Here is a 20,168-nt window from a genome sequence, read left to right on the forward strand (position 1 = left end):
ATGTTGAAAGTGTTTATTTGAACACTGTGGGTGTTAAAATTGCTTAGGATATTGTCCTGTGTACTTTTCTGTTTGACAGTTCAAAGGACATGTCAACTTCAATTGATATACTTATTCCGTTGGGAACAAATGCTAGGCGATATTTGGAAAATGCACAACACCAGATACACGTTTGTACACATTCAAGGAAATTGGCAACAGTTTAATGCAGCTGGTCCCTGTGTCATCTGTGGCCGTGCACTACAACAGGATGTTTCCAGAAGCGCCGAAGCAGTACTTCCTGCAGACACTGATACAGGCAGCAGGGTCATGCTGGTTTCTCTGACCATTAGCGCAATAGCATGTTAGCACCTACTAGACAATGAGGAAATGCTCAAGTTACTAGGCAAATAATTGTACTCTTTCCCTTTCCCCTTAACATGGCCCATTGCATAAATCTGGGATCCACCTGTGCTTCCTAAAGAATCTTACTTATGGGGACCTACAAAATGCATTGGTCCACACGTGGTAATGGGAAACCAATGGCATAATTCCTCCTGGTTGTGTATACTGGTTGACTCAGGCCTCATAAAAATTCCAAAAGCCTTTAGTGAGTTACAGACTGCGTTAGGGTTGTTTGAACCAGTCCTGGCAGTTTTCTCGCCATTTTTCTCCTGTCTAGGAAGCGCTATTGATTAATTTAGGGGCCTGTTTGGACAGGCAGCGATGCAACGGGTTGACCCTCACAGGCTAAGGAGCTAAAGGCTAATGGGCGCTAAAACAGCAATTTAGGGAATGTAAACAAAACAGGATGAGAACAGGCTGAGAACAGGGTCAGCGTCCAATAAGAAACACACATTTTCATTTTTCGTGGCATTTTTTTTTCTCCGTTGCATGCCCTAATGAGCACGACCCTGGTGTCTCTGGGTCTGTTAGCCTATACTTCCTCCCTGGTGGTGGGTCGGTGCTGGAGCTCTATGAAATGCCCAATGCCTCTATTTCCATTCTACGGTAGAGATGCACAGGCTAAGGAGAGCCGGTTTTGCCCCGTTGTTTTAATTCTGAAGACCGAGGCTGCTCCAATCGCCCAGAACTCACAGTGGCACTGTAGACTCCCTGTGGAAAGTCCCCCTCAGCACAGTCTGTGAAACTGAAAGGAAATAAGAGTTTTATGTTACTCTGTTTGAGAGGTTATTTAATAAATGTTCACATCATAGCAACGTCCTTTTTTTTGGATCCTTGAGTGCTTGAACTCCTTATCTGTGCTGCAGCTCGTATTTGAAAACAAAATGAATCCTGGTCCAAATGGGTTCTCATGTGCTTCTGAAATGGAATGACGTTGCTTTACCAATGGTTGGAGTGGGGCTACCGACTTTCATCTCCAGCTGCACAGAAAGCTTTGATATGATGGTACAACTTGTTGTAACACATTCTTACAGTAGTGCAATGCTCTTCAGTCGTGATCTTGGGGACCCACAGCTTTTGCACATTCAAGCCCCTGATAAGTTTAATGTGGTGTGTTTAGCGCTGGGATAGAACAGAAATGTCCACACCCTTGGTGGTCCCCAGGACCTAAATTGTAGAACACTGCCGTAAAGAAGTGCCTATTTATCGACTATGATTGAATTGGATATTGCATGCAATTTCAAACGTGAATGAGTTGCTTCCTGTTATAAGTGAAGTTGCAAGAGTGAAAACAGTTGCTTTTTAAAACAGCTGCTTTATGTAAATCCAACTTAAGGCAGAAAACAGTGCACAACCTACTTGAAAGTCAGTCTCACTTCAAAAGGTCACTTTGAAGGCAGCTCAGTTCCTCCATCTCAAACAACACTAAGTGTCTGTGTCAGATAGTAACTCGTGTAACGTAAACTGCACACTGCGGGGTTTGTGCATGACCCATCTCAATCCTAAATTGGCTCGCTAACCTCCCTCCCTTGACTATAACAAATGTGTTTACGCCAACACCGGTTGAGCCTGGCCTGGATGCTCTTCTAGTGCCAGGACAGGTCCCCACTCCCAGCTAGAGGAGCAGCAGCCAGCTAGAAGACAGACGGGCAGCCTCACGCACCGTATGTAGCGCGATCATTAAAATAAATCCTGTCTGGATGGGCTCCAGCTGCCGACACAGCCACTGCTGAGTTTAGATCAGTTCAGCCACTCTTCACCCTGGAGTAGTCTTGGGCAGTATACCGTTTATACCGTATACTGCAGTGGAGGCTGCTGAAGGGAGGACGGCTCATAATAATGGCTGGAATGCAACAAATGGAATGGCATCAAACGCATGGAAAGAATGTGTTTGATGTACACTGCTCAAAAAAATAAAGGGAACACTAAAATAACACATCCTAGATCTGAATGAATGAAATAATCTTATTAAATACTTTTTTCTTTACATAGTTGAATGTGCTGACAACAAAATCCCACAAAAATAATCAATGGAAATCCAATTTATCAACCCATGGAGGTCTGGATTTGGAGTCACACTCAAAATTAAAGTGGAAAACCATACTACAGGCTGATCCAACTTTGATGTAATGTCCAAACAAGTGAAAATGAGGCTCAGTAGTGTGTGTGGCCTCCACGTGCCTGTATGACCTCCCTACAACGCCTGGGCATGCTCCTGAGGTGGCGGATGGTCTCCTGAGGGATCTCCTCCCAGACCTGGACTAAAGCATCCGCCAACTCCTGGACAGTCTGTGGTGCAACATGGCGTTGGTGGATGGAGCGAGACATGATGTCCCAGATGTGCTCAATTGGATTCAGGTCTGGGGAGCGGGCGGGCCAGTCCATAGCATCAATGCCTTCCTCTTGCAGGAACTGCTGACACACTCCAGCCACATGAGGTCTAGCATTGTCTTGCATTAGGAGGAACCCAGGGCCAACCGCACCAGCATATGGTCTCACAAGGGGTCTGAGGATCTCATCTCGGTACCTAATGGCAGTCAGGCTACCTCTGGCGAGCACATAGAGGGCTGTGCGGCCCCCCAAAGAATTGCCTTCCAACACCATGACTGACCCACCGCCAAACCGGTCATGCTAAAGGATGTTGCAGGCAGCAGAACGTTCTCCGCGGCATCTCCAGACTCTGTCACGACTGTCACATGTGCTCAGTGTGAACCTGCTTTCATCTGTGAAGAGCACAGGGCGCCAGTGGCGAATTTGCCAATCTTGGTGTTCTCTGGCAAATGCCAAACGTCCTGCACAGTATTGGGCTGTAAGCACAACCCCCACCTGTGGACGTCGGGCCCTCATACCACCCTCATGGAGTCTGTTTCTGACCGTTTGAGCAGACACATGCACATTTGTGGCCTGCTGGAGGTCATTTTGCAGGGCTCTGGCAGTGCTCCTCCTGCTCTTCCTTGCACAAAGGCGGAGGTAGCGGTCCTGCTGCTGGGTTGTTGCCCTCCTACGGCCTCCTCCACGTCTCCTGATGTACTGGCCTGTCTCCTGGTAGCGCCTCCATGCTCTGGACACTACGCTGACAGACACAGCAAACCTTCTTGCCACAGCTCGCATTGATGTGCCATCCTGGATGAGCTGCACTACCTGAGCCACTTGTGTGGGTTGTAGACTCCGTCTCATGCTACCACTAGAGTGAAAGCACCGCCAGCATTCAAAAGTGACCAAAACATCAGCCAGGAAGCAAAGGAACTGAGAAGTGGTCTGTGGTTACCACCTGCAGAACCACTCCTTTATTGGGGGTGTCTTGTTAATTGCCTATAATTTCCACCTGTTGTCTATTCCATTTGCACAACAGCATGTGAAATGTATTGTCAATCAGTGTTGCTTCCTAAGTGGACAGTTTGATTTTACAGAAGTGTGATTGACTTGGAGTTACATTGTGTTGTTTAAGTGTTCCCTTTATTTTTTTGAGCAGTATATTTGATACCATTCCTGTCACGTCTGCTCCCGCTCCCCCTCGCCGGTGCTCGAGGTCACCAGTTCACTCATCATTACGTACACCTGCCACCATCGTTACGCGCACCTGCACTTAATTATGGGACTCACCTGGACTCTATCATGTAATTTACCTCATTTACCAAGTCAGCATTGATGTTGTTATGTTTCTCCTGTCCAGACGCTGGTCTTGTTTTGTTTCATGTCTATTTATTATTAAATCCACACCCTGTATTTTCTTTTCACGCCCGGCGTCTGTTGTTACAGAACCGTTACAGAATCCTGACTCCCCAATTGGAAGCAGAGTTTTTTTGTTATTTTTTTGTTGTTGTTGTTGGTGACGTTGGGTCCGGGTGCCGCTGCCGACACAATCGGGGATGCCTCAGCTGGCTCGAGAGTTTCGCAAGCCTCGGGCCGGCACATCGGGCTCCCACGCCTCGGCCGGCCCGCCTGGCTCGCCCAGGTAGGACGCCAGGTGGCACCCCTAGAGGACGGGGTACTGCCACGTCTGCTCCCGCTCCCCCTCTCCAGTGCTCAAGGTCACCAGTTCACTCATTACGCACACCTGCCACCATCGTTACGCTCACCTGCGCTTAATTATGGGACTCACCTGGACTCCATCACGTCATTTACTTCCCCTATATCTGTCACTTCCTCAGTTTCATTCCCGAGTCAGCATTTATGTTAATGTTTCTCCTGTCCAGATGCTGTTCTTGTTTTGTTTCATGTCATTTTATTATTAAATCCACACCCTGTACTTGCATCTCGTCTCTCAGCGTCTGTCGTTACAGAACCGTTACAATTCCACTTATTCCGCTCCAGCCATTACCACAAGCCAGTCCTCCCCAATTAATGTGCCACCAACCTCCTGTGGTATACCGGGGTATTGGAAAAAGCCACAGAATGGTTTTTCAATACCGTCAACTATTTCTATTAAGTTTTTTAATAAATGTGAATATTTGTACCTACCTTAAGTTAATACCTGCAGTCAACTTGTGTTATACGTTACGAGATAAAGCAGATTGAGTTCTTCATTTCACCTGTCACATTATGAAGCTTACCATATTTCCCCAGAACAGATGAGCCAGTCGTGTGTTTATTTTTAAATAGCACAGCAGGAGCCGGTGAGTCCATAGCGTTCTATATCTATCGGCGAGTCTCAGTTGTGCGGTGCACATGAGGTGATGAAGTTACGCTTGTATGTAATTCACTACTAAATGTTTGCCATCAGATATCTTATAATGGCTTTCTGCCAGAAGTCAAACTCTGGATTATCTGCACAGCTACATTTTTTTCCCCCTGTGCTTCCTATTAGAATTTCTTTCCTCCTCCATTCTTCTCCCATCTGCTCAGTGTTCACATGCTGCTCTTCCTTCAGAAAAGCATGCATCACAACTTTGTTCATTTGCACAATTTCTCTTATTTCTCTTATTACACAATTTCTCAATTTTTCTTGACTTTCGGTAACTTTATGAGCTCGATTTCCCTTTGCAATTAGTTTGTTCGGTTTTCACTCATTAGCAGTTAGCAGTGTCTTTAGAATTTTTTTTTTGTGCTAATTTTGTTAGCATTCCGGTAATAGAAGGCCAATTAGCTTTTCTTGCGTTTTTAGCTCCCCCTTGTGTGCTATGCCTGTAATATCCCGGAATGAGAGAAGGATGGTATCACGATATGAAAATCTGGATACTACACAAACCTACTCTGGAAGTGGCACATGTGAGAGATCGAGCAGGATGAGAGAGCAGCAGACAGTATTCTCACACACACACTGACACACTCTCACTGAGGTGCATTCACACAGACACACACTCACTTTCAAACGTTGAACCATGCAATTCCACAGAAAGACTGAAATATGCACAGACACCCTCACCTTCAGACACACAAACACAGGAATACTTAGACATTTACACTCAGATACAGACACACTCACTCCAAGTGTGCAACGACTGGAGTGTTGAAGTGTATTGTGTGCAATGCCTACAAGTACAATATAGCCTATTCCATTTGTGTGGCCTTCAGAGCTGTGACCCATTTATGCATTGTGCCTACAGTAAGTGAGTACCTCGCTCCAATACATTTCTATTGCATAACGCATACATTGGCTTTCTCACGTCTGCTTGCAGCAGTGCCGAAGAAAATGTAACTGATCACCAACTTTATTAACATAAAACGTTTATTAAACATCTGGAAAATAAAGTAACAAGAGCAGAAATTTCAGGTCACAGTTACCAAATTACCCTCAACCCCCATAACAGTCTTGTTATGCATATTAAGTGCTTACAGTATAAGATGTTTATTGTGTTTTGTAGACTGCTGTTGTATCATAATAAGGTACAATAAGGTACAGACAGTGCCCATACTAAACCTAGGGTTGCAAAATTCCGGATTTTTTTTATCAATTCTCTGGTATTCCCAAAATCCCAGTTGGAGGATTCCCGGATTCAGGATCGAATAAGCAGAAAATCTGTAATCCTCCAACCAGGATTTCTAGAAAACCAGGGAATTTATTGAAAGATTCCGGAATTTTGCAACCCTAGATTTAGTATGGGCACTGTCTGTATAAGGCAGTATGGCTGGCAACCCCCCCCCCCCTCTCCATTCACCTGCCCTCTCTCAATGGGGGCACTTGAGAAATCGCTCTTGCACAGCACTAATGGTTGGAATAATGGATTGTGGGGGCTGTCATCTGTCATGCGTAGCCTGTCACTGACTGCCGGCTGCAGCGTGAAGATCACTCTACGGAATCCGAGGGCGAGCGCAGCGAGATCGAAGCATTTATCCCCCCAAAAATGTAACGTCATTTAGCCGAAGCTCTTATCCAGAGTGACTTACAGGAGGATTTAGGGTTAAGTGCCTTGCTCAAGGGCACATCAACAGATTTTTAACCTAATCGGCTCGGGGTTGGAACCAGCAACTTTTCAGTTACTGGCCCAATGTTCTTAACCGCTAGGCTACCTGCTGCCCTATCCTGATGAGCTAAGCAGAATTATTTTTCTTCAAGTCTTGTCACGACTTCCGCCGAAGTCGGTCCCTCTCCTTGTTCGGGCGGCGTTCGGCGGTCGACGTCACTGGCCTTCTAGCCATCGCTGATCCACCTTTCATTTTCCATTTGTTTTGTCTTGTCTTCCCACACACCTGGTTTCATTCCATCATTACATGTTGTGTATTTAACCCCCATGTCCTTGTCCGGAATTGTTTATTGTAGTGCTTGTCCACGTTATGCTGGTGTGTAATGGGATTTGTTTACCCATTTGTTTATTGTTCTGTTAACGGTGGTTTTACTTATTAAACTGTGCCGTTGTAAATCAGTTTTTGCTCTCCTGCGCCTGACTTCTCTGCCGCCAGTACGCACCCCCTACAAGTCTCTGCTGCCCTCGTTCCCAACGTTCTGACCTCGACATTCCAAAACTTTCAAGGAAGGATTGTTCTGTTGTGCAAAAAACCCCAAAACAAGACCTTGGTTATCACCAACTCTGGCCTTCACTTCACGGCATGGTTTCCACACAGACAACCACACACACACACACCACACACACACACACACACACACACACACACACACAGCTATGATCACCACTGCCTATCCCAGTTAGACTCAAGGTCTGACCCAGAGCGCCGGTGACCTATTTCGTGACCTCCGACCCACCTTTCCTCTCTTTGATTTCCTTTCTTTTGCGTGCGGGCCTCTTAAATAAAAAGACGAGGGGGTTTCCACCATCTGGAAATGACCCTGGCGAAGCGGCGTGAACGGGAGACGTGCAGAACATCCCGGTGGTTAACAGCCTCCAGGCCCCCCTCTCCCCTCATCTCATCTCACCCCTCCGTCCTCCTCAGATGGAAAAGAGATCAGAAGGCCTTCCAGGTCACAAATAAACACATACAGAGAGAGCCCGGCGATCTGGGGAAAACGGTAGTGTAAGCAGTCTCATGTCATAGTATCATACAGTCCTGTGGGGTGGTGGGTTACACTCTGGGCCTTGTTGACAGTCTAAGAACCTATCAGAATTCTGTTATTAGTTTAGCATAGTTATGATTATTGTAGAGCATAATTGAAGAGGACTTGCTATAGGAACATGACAGGGATATTGTTTGGAAAGCAGGTCGAATTCAGAGTGTTGTCAGTTTGCCTACTTTGGAATTGAATGGTAACAGATTTGTAGCATCAATGTCTTCTGTTTCTGTGATTAGATATGAAATATACGGTAACATTTTATTTGGATAGTCCAAAATAAATGGTTTGTATATGATTTGTAAGCAACTGCTTGCTAGGGTTAGTGGATAGTTAGTTGAAATGTTGTTGACAGTTATTGAAGATACAGATAGTTGTCCCCCTTGATTAAATGAGTCCCCTTCCGTCAGTACGTTTGTTCGTCACACACGATTTCTCAGGCACCACTGGACTGATTTTGATGAAAACTTGCGTGATTGATATGTCTTGCCATAGAGATCCGGCATTTACAAAATTACACTGATTGGCCAGATGATGGCGATTTAACAAGCTATTTCAAATGTGGCATCTATAGACAAAAGTCTCTCAACACAATATTTTCCAGACTAGTACCTAAAACAACATGACATTTGGCACACACGCTCAGGGATATGAGTCTAGCTAACCCATGTGATATCTCAGACACCACTGGCCCGATTTTGATTAAACTTGGGTGAATGATGCATCTTGCCACAGAGATCTGTCATTTATAAAATTACACTAATTGAACCAAGGGGGGTGCGGCATCATTCATGGGGGACGACATGTTTACTGTTGCCTTGTTTGACCATTTGTACTTTCAAGTTTGAAGTTGTATTGTCACATGCAGAAGTACAGTGAAATGCCTTTTTTGCAAGCTCTTTCCTAACAATGAATTAATCAATATCAGAGCACAGTGCCATCTCTTTTGATATGTAGATCATCTATATGGGACTATCCAAATAAAGTCTGACAAAATATACTACTTTGCGACTACTCAATTGGAGCCTATGTCCTTGGAAGTACTATACATCTCCAATGACTGAGCAAAATACATGTGTGTGTTTGTCCCTCCCCTCCACTTTGGCCCGGTCCCGTGGCAATACCCGAGAACCAAAAGGATGTATCTATTTATAAAAAATTAAATAAAGAGGATGTATCTTGTGTATAAAAATAATCCAGCTGGCTTTTTTTTCCCACCCACGGTTTGTTACGTAACAACTTGTGCGTGTGACCCAGAGACCGACATAATAAATAATTGTTTTTTAACACTTGAAGTAAAGGGCAGACCGATGACACAGCAAAAACAACTCGGCTACTCCAATTAACCTCTTTCGTTTCAAATCAGCCCAGCAAGCGTGTCAGTCTCCTCTCTGCTTCGTCTTTCACATATCAGCAATTATGAATAACAAGCTCCCCTTTTTGTTTGTGATTCTCTTTTTTGTTAGCATGCATTGAACGGGAATAATTTAGTATATACTTTTTATACACATATGAATTTCAATAGCAGTATTATCAATTATGAATCACATGACAATTTCATAATAGGAAATATGCTGTTCTGTTATATGCTTTACCAGAGTGTAGCCTAATCATGGAGGCAAGTATTCTGAAGTGACATAGAACTTTAAACAATTGGCTATGCGTTAATCATTTGTTGTGAAATGCATTGTAATGATTGTCACAAAATGTATTTAAAAATGAATTTGGAAGCAACAGCCAAGCAGCTGAATTGCATCTGCAATGATATCCTCAACCGGTGTAATTTATTGCTGACTTGCATGGACATCTCAGAAATAGGTGTTGAAAGTATGTCTACTGTTGGGAAGCATTTTAAACTTGTGACAACTTTTACAACACTGTCAAAATGGCTACCCAAAATATTTCCTCCTAACATGTCCTTCTCATGTTCTTTTTCAGGCCATGGTGGCCTGTTACCCAGGCAACGGGACTGGGTATGTGCGTCACGTGGATAACCCTAACGGCGATGGGAGATGTGTAACGTGTATTTACTATCTCAATAAAGACTGGGAGGCTAAGGTATGTCAAAACAATGAACTGAAAGCAAACTTTAGGTCCAATATTTAGTTAATTTTTTTAATGTTTTCTGCTACTAACCTCAAATTTGTTTTTTTCTGGTTGTAAACTGATTCTCAGTTTGTGGAGACTTCACCGGGTAAAGAAGTATTTTTCATGACAAGATGAAGATGGCGTGGGAAAGACTACATATTTTGGTCAAATTCTAACCAGTAAAAAAAAAATTCTGGTTCCTTATTTTTCTGGTTCCTTAAAAAAAAAAACAGTAGACCTATACAAGGCCTATTCATCAAAGATGCCATAATGACGTCATTGCAACCAGTTTTCTCTGCTGGGAACAACACTGTGGCTTTGTATATTGACTCTGTTAATTCCATGCCATCATTGTAAATAAGAATTTGTTCTTAACTGACTTGCCTAGTTAAATAAATTCCATGCCAGTCACTCTTCAGTCACCCTTTAGAGTTCAGTTTCTGGATGTAATTCCAAAGTTCACCAACCAGCCCATTAAATGAGTTTATGCGGAGGGGAGAAGCGTTGATCGATAAAGTGAAGGGAAAGGGGGGGTGTCTAAACAGTTACTGACACGCTATGGATTAATCCCAAACATACTGTACAATGACTCCATTGCCTGGCTACCGAAACTCCAATGGGTTGGGCCAGAGACAGAACACACGTTGGTAAAGCGTCATTTTGAAAATGTATCATTGACTTTGATAATCTGATTGGTTAGAGATGATCCAATCACTGATGACTTTGTTTTGTAAAGCACCCCTCATTTTGACGTCACCACAGACGACTTTAACGATGGCAGTCTGACTGAAGTATGTAGCAGATGATAGAGCAGCGGAAGAATTCAGTTTGAGTCGTCAGGTAACTGACTCCATACCATATGTATGGTGTCCATATAAGGACAGCCTCTGATGGACACCAACACCTTGTGAATCTGAAGCTGTTCTAATATGGCAACCATACATGCTACGGTGTGACAAGTGATGACAAAAGCACTTTCTGATATGGCTGACCATGGAGTCATGTTGGTGTGGAATACATGTAATGGACACAGTCTGCATAATTTACAGCTAATGTGGGCGCTCACTGCTATTACATTTTCATGTAATTGCACAAATAATGCACACAATCCCACGCACACACAGGCATTCATGCACCAAAGGGAGCGGCAGTAACTGCTAGAACAAACCCCAGGGCTACCACTAGAACATTGTGATTGCAGGTGGAAACTATGCTGGAATGAGGACAACAGGCAGGCAGCTCCTCTCACACTCCCACTCTGACGTTGTGGGCCTTAATTCTAATCCGATAGCGCCCTCCCTTCTCTTTCCCCCTGATTTATGTTTTTGCTGACCCTCCTCTCAGATCTGAAAGAATTATCATGAATAAAGGGATAGGGAGTTATCAGTTTGGAATCCGCTAGTGGGGTCGTATAGTAGGACTGCAGCCTAGGTCCTAGTAAGACTCAACAGAAGAGAAGCTGTCAATCTCACTGCCCTGCAGACCTGGTGTAAGATTAGCAGCTAATTATGAAATTAGGATCACTTAGAGATTTTACCTGGGTCATGTTCAGTAAGGAGAAAACAGAGTGAAACAAAGAACTACCTAAACTTTTCAAATAATGACACAGACTTTAATTTACTGTTGTTTAATGTTCCTATGGTGTACCCTACTGAGCACGACCGTAAACTTGCAAATGCCTCACCATCGGACACCCAGAACATTTTGTTGTAGCCCTGAACCAGCACACCTGATTCACCTAATCAAGGGCTTGATGATTAATTGACGAGTTAAATCAGGTGTGTTTGCTCTGGAATGTCACATAAATGGAATGGCTGGAGGTCTCTGTGGAATGCTTTGAGGAATGCTGGAGAAGTTGATAGTAGGTGAGGTCCTAGCAATAGAAGCATCATCAGTGTTTCCAACATCCAGTCATCCAACTAATCATCAAGCCCTCAATTAGTTGAATCAGGTGAGTTTGTCCAGGGCTACAACAGAAATGTGTACAGTTGGGGGTACTCGGGGACCAAGGGTTGGGAATTACTTAAAAAATAATGCCTGAGAACCCGGGAATTATTGTCAGACAGCTCCCGTCAAGGGCTGTTCTGAGACCCTAGGCGAAGCCAAGGGCCGGGATACAGCCCTTGGAAGGAGTTGTCACACGATAATTCCCGGGTATGAGGGCATTATTGCTTTAAGAAAATGTTTGCCAACATATTTATAAAAATATTCATTACAAGTAAATTTGGTTTTGCATTGTGAAATTGCTAGTTCTTTTCTCATGTTTTTACCCAGTCGTTAATTCAAATAATTATATTAATTCAACATTGCTATGCTAAACAAATCATTGGCATGTAGCTAGTTAGCAGAGATTCAATGATGATATGAGACAAGAACCTCAATAAATAATGACTTAATAAATATACAATAGGCATACAGAGGCAACAACTATTATGGTTGGCGAGTCCAAGCTAACCAAGCTAGTTGGTGATGTTAATAGTGACGTTTTCCGTTGATGGCACACGAATTGAAGAACTGGTCGTTAGTTCTTTTCTCATGTTTTGGCCCAGTCGTTTATTCTATTCATTCGACGTTGCTATGCTAAACAAATCGTTGACATGTAGATAGCGTTCAATGATGAGACAAGAACTTCAATAAATAAGGATTTAATAAATATTAATACATAGCCAATAGGCCACTATGCGCTGGTTAATGAAGGAATCGAATTCTGAGTGTTTACGGTTTCCATGGTAAATTATTAGGTTCACGCTCGTTCTTGGGCTAGATAGCCTACTGGCACAGGAGAGATCGCATTTGTCAAATTATACATTATTGCATAGGTCGTAGAAGCAGACAACTGTTGCAAACCAAATACAATTATTTTTCCCAAGGGAGATTATTAAGTTAATGAATTTCCTGCCTGGGCTGCGGGACAGTGGAATTAACGTCATAGTATATTGCGGGAGTTGTTGTCCCACATATCAACCCATCAGCATCCAGGATCCAAACAACCTGCTTTATAATGATCTACATTAGGAACTCTGCTAAGAGGTAGATACCCGGTAGATACTTCCAGTGGGTCTTAATAGCCGCTTATACACGGAAGAAAAAATAAACGCAACATGTAACAATTTCAAAGATTTTAAGGAAATCTGTCAATTTAAATAAATTACATTTACATTTAAGTCATTTAGCAGACGCTCTTATCCAGAGTGACTTACAAATTGGTGCATTCACCTTATGATATCCAGTGGAACAACCACTTTACAATAGTGCATCTAAATATTTTAAGGGGGGGGGGGGGGTTAGAAGGATTACTTTATCCTATCCTAGGTATTCCTTAAAGAGGTGGGGTTTCAGGTGTCTCCGGAAGGTGGTGATTGACTCCGCTGTCCTGGCGTTGTGAGGGAGCTTCTTCCACCATTGGGGTGCCAGAGCAGCGAACAGTTTTGACTGGGCTGAGCGGGAACTGTGCTTCCTCAGAGGTAGGGGGGCCAGCAGGCCAGAGGTGGATGAACACAGTGCCCTTGTTTGGGTGTAGGGCCTGATCAGAGCCTGAAGGTATGGAGGTGCCGTTCCCTTCACAGCTCCGTAGGCAATCACCATGGTCTTGTAGCGGATGCGAGCTTCAACTGGAAGCCAGTGGAGAGAGCGGAGGAGCGGGGTGACGTGAGAGAACTTGGGAAGGTTGAACACCAGACGGGCTGCGGCGTTCTGGATGAGTTGTAGGGGTTTAATGGCACAGGCAGGGAGCCCAGCCAACAGCGAGTTGCAGTAATCCAGACGGGAGATAACAAGTGCCTGGATTAGGACCTGCGCCGCTTCCTGTGTGAGGCAGGGTCGTACTCTGCGAATGTTGTAGAGCATGAACCTACAGGATCGGGTCACCGCCTTGATGTTAGTGGAGAACGACAGGGTGTTGTCCAGGATCACGCCAAGGTTCTTAGCACTCTGGGAGGAGGACACAAGGGAGTTGTCAACCGTGATGGCGAGATCATGGAACGGGCAGTCCTTCCCCGGGAGGAAGAGCAGCTCCGTCTTGCCGAGTTAATGAGTAAATTAGGCCCTAATCTATGGATTTCACATGATAGGAAATACAGATATGCATCTGTTGGTCACAGATACCTTTAAAAAAAAATGAAGGGAGTGGATCAGAATACCAGTCAGGATCTGGTGTGACCAACATTTGCCTCATGCAGCATGTCACATCTCCTTTGCATAGAGTTGATCATGCTGTTGATTGTGGCCTGTGGAATGTTGCCCACTCTTCAATGGCTGTGGGAAGTTGCTGGATATTGGCGGGAACTGGAACACGCTGTCGTACACATCGATCTAGAGCATCCCAAACATGCTCAATGGGTGACATGGCTGGTGGAAAACTGGGACATTTTCAGCTTCCAGAAATTGTGTACAGGTCCTTGTGACATGGGGCCGTGCTTTATCGTGCTGAAACATGAGGTGATGGCGGAGGATGAATGGCACGACAATGGGCCTCAGGATCTTTTCACGGTATCTCTGTGCATTAATATTTGCAATCAATAAAATGCAGTTGTGTTCGTTGTCCCTATCTTATACCTGCAAACCGCTCGCCCACACGACACCATACACACTGTCTGCCATCTGCCCGGTATTCATCCATGAAGTCGGTTACGGCGCCGAACTGCAGTCAGGTCAAGACCTTGGTGAGGACGACAAGCACAAAGATAAGCTTCATTGAGATGGTTTCTGACAGAAATTCTTCGGTTGTGCAAACCCACAGTTTCATCAGCTGTCCTGGTGGCTGGTCTCAGACGATCCCGCAGGTGATGAAGCCGGATATGGGGTCCTGGGCTGGCGTGGTTACACGCGGTCTGAGGTCGGTTGGATATGCTGCCAAATTCTCTAAAATGACAAAACAGCACATTTTAGAGTGGACTTTTATTGTCCCCAGCACAAGGTGCACCTGATCATGCTGTTTAATCAGCTTCTTGATATGCCTCACCTGTCAGGTTGGTGTATTATCTTGGCAAATTAGAAATGCTCACTAATAACAGGAATGTAAACAAATGTGAGAGAAATAAGCTTTTTTGTGCGTATGGAAAATGTCGGATATTTTGTTTCTGCTCAGGAAACATGTGACCAACACTTTACATGTTGCAATTATATTTTTGTTCAGTTTATTTCAGAGCACATAGTAGGATGTTAGATTACAGCATGACTTGGTCTGTGCCACCTACAGCTGTGTTAATCCTGGTCCTTGGGACCCAAAGCGGTGCACATTTTAGTTTTTTCCCTAGCACGACACAAATCAACTAATCAAAGATTTGAGGATGAGTTGATTAGTGGAAGGACGTGTGTAGTACTAGGGCAAAGCAAAAATGTCCACCCTGTTGGGTCCCCACAAACAGGTTTAAGAAACACTGATCTACAATATGGGATTATTAACAGATTGATTAACAGATCAAGTTTCTAAAAGGAGGCCTGGGTAAGCCCAGATGTGCCTTCAGTTATGGATAAATATACTTTATAAAACAAACTGCAGGACGAATTATAAAGTATGTGTGTTTTGTGCCATTTACTCCATGCAGATACTCAGGGTGTTTTCCCACTTGGTCCCTTTCAGACAATTTTTGTGAACTCAGTGCGGTTCCCTTAATTTTTTTGGTGCAGTGTGAACACTCTAAAGGAACTCAGACCCCTCAAATGAGCCCCCATATGGAAATGCATAAAAATGTTATATCAATAATTGTCTTTCTTTATATCAATAATTGAATTTCTTATATTAATAATTACATTTTTATATCCCACAAAATATTTATTGATATAAAATTGCTTTTATAAATAAAAAATGAATTATCAATATATATTTTTTTATTATTGATATGAAATGTTTTATTATTTACATAATTTGTAAATTTTTGATATCGATAAATCATTTTTTTATATCAATAATTCTATGATAATGACCTTCATGTGGGCAGGATCACATTTGCATGCTGCTACATAGGTTCTCTGCTCCCAACAGGAAGACACTGCAACATGGTTGCATGTGTATTTCTCCAAGTTAGGAGTGTTGCAGCAAAGATACGCAGGATGCCGTGACCCCCTGTTGCTACAGTAATATTCACATTATGTAGGCCTAAGCACAGCTCTTCTGGCGCTGTTGTCTGCAGGGGGAGTCGAACTCACAAACACCAGTTTCTCCATTGAATCCTATTGGGAGTTATTGATATACAATTTTTGAATTTCAATGAATACATGTTAGAACAGCTTTTCATAGCCCACGTGATCTCGAGAGGTTGCTTGAATTACGGGGGTCCGGTTCCCTTTTTTAGGGCAATGTGAGCTCCTCAGGTTCGCTTGTCATTATTCCCACACCACACTAGGCTAATGCAACACAGTTTCCCCTGACATAACCCCTCACATTGGTGCCACAAGAGAGATGGTACAAAAAAAAGTGCACAGAAAACCAAAATATGTGTGGTTGTTTTAGTCAAGATTATTTGTTTGCCATATGTGATCTATAGGCTAAGAGAGCTTCATACCCTGTTTATTCAACATCATATTTGGTGAAAATCACAACATAGGGTACAAAATCAATTCTAGCTCTTATGTTGGGGCTACAGGTTAGCAATGAACCCCGAGTCGGGATTGCTAACAAGGCTGGAAATTCAAAACATCAAAAATCTAATAATTTCAATTTCTCAAACAATCAACTATTTTACACAATTTAAATGATAAACATCTCCTTAATCTAACCACATTGTTCGATTTTCAAAGAGGCTTTACGGCAAAAGCATAAAGTTAGATTATGTTAGGACAGTACATAGCCACAAAAGTACAAACATCCATTTTCAATTCAAGGTCAGGCGTCACCAAAAGCAGAAACCAGCTAGAATTATGCACTAACTTTTGTCAATCTCCATCAGATGACACTCCTAGGACATTATGTTATACAATACATGCATTTTTTGTTCCATCAAGTTCATATTTATATCCAAAAACAGCATTTTACAGTAGCGTGAAATTCAGATTTTTTTTTCTTCTCTGAAATGCTTCCGGTGAACATAACAAAATTACTATTCGAAAACATTGGTAAATTATAATATTGTCATTCAAAGAATAATATATTATCATCTCGTAATTGCTACCGAATGGCCAGATCTCAAAATAACTTTACTGGGAAATCACATTTTGCAATAAACGGGGTGCTATGCTAAGAACAACAGGCTATGCTATACAGTTAGCATCATCTAAAATCGATAATAACATTGTAAATATCCCCTTACCTTTGATTATCTCCATCAGAAGGCAGGCATCCCAGGTCCGGAAGGCATCCCAGGTCCGGAAACAAATGTGGTTTCTTTTGACAAAGTTCATAATTTATGTCCAAATAACACCAAGTACATTATGCTCCCACAAAACGTGGTGGGGGGAGTGTAAAATCACGACGAAAAGCTAAAAAAAACAAGTAAATAATCTATTTACGTCCGTTCAAACATGTCAAATGTTGTTTAGCATTAATCTTTTGGTCCATTTTTAACGTTAAACATCAGTAATATTTTCACACAACCTATCCTATGTCTAGATAAACAATGATGAAAACTCACAGTTCTCAGATTTATGCGCAGGCGCAAAAAAATGAAGTGATGACATGTCAACTTCCTTGGATTCTAATTTGCTCTCTGTTTATCATAGACGCTTCAAACAACTTTATAAAGATCGTTGACATCTAGTGGAAGCTGTAGGTGTTGCGAAATGAAACCTTTCTCACTATGGTATCTATAAAACAATGACACTAAATAGTACAGTCACAAAATTCACATTTTTTAAAAAATCTATTTTTCACAGGTTTTTGCCTGCAATATGAGTTTTGTTATACTTAGACACCATTCAAACTGTTTTAGAAAATTCAGAGTGTTTTCTATCCGAATGTGTTAATAATATGCATATCCTAGCTTCTGAGTTGGTGTAGGAGGCAGTTAAAAATGGGCACATATTTTTTTCAAAATGTCTCAATACTGCCCCCGAGCCCCAACAGGTTTTAAGGGAGCAGTAGACTACATTGGGTGTACACTTTTTGAATGAAAGCATTATTTAATCTGCAGTTATTATTTTGCTATTTATTTTGTTACTTATAATATTTACAGTGCCTTCAGAGTATTCACACACCTTGACTTTTTCCACATTTTGTTACAGCCTGAATTAAAAATGTTTTAAATTTAGATTTTTTTTGTCGCTGGCCAACACACAATACGCATTATGTCAAAGTAGAATTATGTTTTGTCAAAATTTTTGCAAATGTATAAAAAATGAAAAGTTGAAATGTGAGTCTAAGTATTCAACCCCAGTGTTTAACATTTTTGAATGAATACCTAATCTCTATAACCCACACATACAATTATCTGTAACGTCCCTTCAGTCGATTAGTGAATTTCAAACACAGATTCAACCAAAAAGGCCAGGAAGGTTTTCCAATGCCTTGCAACGAAGGGCACCTATAGGTAGATGGGTAAAAATATCCCTTTGAGCATGGTGAAGTTATAAATTACACTTTGGATGGTGTATCAATACACTCAATCACTATAAAGATGCATGCTTCCTAACTCATTTGCAGGAGAGGAAGGAAACCACTCAGGGATTTCACCATGAGGCCAATGGTGATTAAAACGGCTACAGAGTTTAATGGCTGTGATAGGAGAAAACTGAGGATGGATCAATAACATTGTAGTTACTCCACAATACTAACCTAATTGACAGAGTGAAAAGAAGACAAGCTGTACAGAATACAAATATATATATTTTTTAAAGCATCCTGTTTGCAACAAACGTTTTGTCCTGAATCAAAAATCCAATACAACACATTACCGAGTACCACTCTCCATATTTTCGAGCATATTGGTGGCTGCATCATGTTATGGGTATGCTTGTAATTGTTAAAGACTGAAGAGTTTTTCAGAATAAAAAACAAACGGAATGAAGCTAAGCACAGGCAAAATCCTGGTTCAGTCTGCTTTCCCCCAGACACTGGAAGATGTATTCACCTTCAGCAGGACAATAACCTAAAACACAAGGCCAAATCTACACTGGAGTTGCTTACGAAGACAGTGAATGTTCCTGAGTGGCCGAGTTACAGTTTTGACTTAAATCTGCTTGAAAATCTATGGCAGTACCTAAAAATAGTTTTCTAGCCATGATCAACAACCAATTTGACAGAGCTTTAAGAATTTTGAAAAGAATAATGAGCAAATGCTGCACAAGCCAGGTGTGAAACTCTTAGACTTACCCAGAAAGACTCACAGCTGTAATATTTTGTGTAGGTCGTTGACACAAAATGACAATTAAATCCGTTTTAATCACACTTTGTAACACAACAAAATGTGGAAAATGTCAAGGGGTGTGAATACTTTCTGAAGGCACATGTTAATAGTATCTTCTGATAAAATTGATTGTCTAATCTTTTAACTAAATGCAATCTATTAGCTTCCAATATGTATGTAGGCTGTCCGATAACTGATGGAATGGCTTGTCTTGCACTTTGTAAAAACCCTGAGTGCATTGAGTGAATGTTAGAAGTTATTGGTTCCTTTCGAAACATATCAATTTCAATGCAAAGAGGACTCGGATCACAGAATTGGTGAAGTGAACTGGCAAAATAGTTGAGTCCTCACTTTAAAGGCAGGGGCAGTGTGAATACAAAGATAACTGAGTTATTTAGCTTTTTTTTAATCCAAGAGTTCACTTTAAAGAGGACTGTGAAAACACCCTCAAAGAGTAGGATCCATGTTGTAGACCGATTTATTACCTCGTACATACCACTAATAAGTTCCGGTACTTCCACATTTTCAGTTAACTTTATAAGCTGATAGTGGGTAACAAAATTGGAGGCATAGCTGGGATTACTATGAAGGAAAACAGCCAAGAGGACACAAATTGAGGTACCAAGAGGGTACAGACCACTGATTTACAAAAACCTAAACAATGAATAGAGTATTTGGTTAGCCAATCTGTTATCACATAAAGTAAACTAAAAGTGATAAAGGTACTGATTTTCAATCATGTAAGCACGAGGTATCATTTGCCTTTTTTTATTTCACTTTTATTTAACCAGATAGGCCAGTTGAGAACAAGTTGTCATTTACAACTGCGACCTGGCCAAGATAAAGCATAGCAGTGTGACAAAAACAACAACACAGTTACACATAAACAAACGTAGTCAATAACACAAAATAAAATAAAAATAGAAAATCTATATACAGTGTGTGCAAATGTAGGGAGGTAGGCAATAAATAGG

General features: G+C 42.1%; 1 protein-coding gene across 4 annotated transcripts in view; it reads left to right on the forward strand.

Moving 5' to 3' along the window:
* LOC106585313 (egl nine homolog 1) overlaps window positions 1–20,168 on the forward strand; it is a 44,767-nt gene that overhangs the window by 10,270 nt on the left and 14,329 nt on the right. For 3 of the 4 annotated variants that reach the window (XM_014171409.3, XM_014171419.3, XM_014171412.3), the window contains exon 2: window positions 9,767–9,886. In XM_014171409.3, the coding sequence (XP_014026884.1) occupies window positions 9,767–9,886 (120 nt within the window). Of the gene's footprint in view, window positions 1–9,766; window positions 9,887–10,003; window positions 10,335–20,168 lie in introns of those variants that run through there. The other variant, XM_045705502.2, reaches the window with a different exon arrangement.

The sequence above is a fragment of the Salmo salar genome, chromosome 02, assembly GCF_965601325.2.
Source record: "Salmo salar chromosome 02, fSalSal1, whole genome shotgun sequence".
In the NCBI taxonomy this organism is placed as follows: domain Eukaryota; kingdom Metazoa; phylum Chordata; class Actinopteri; order Salmoniformes; family Salmonidae; genus Salmo; species Salmo salar.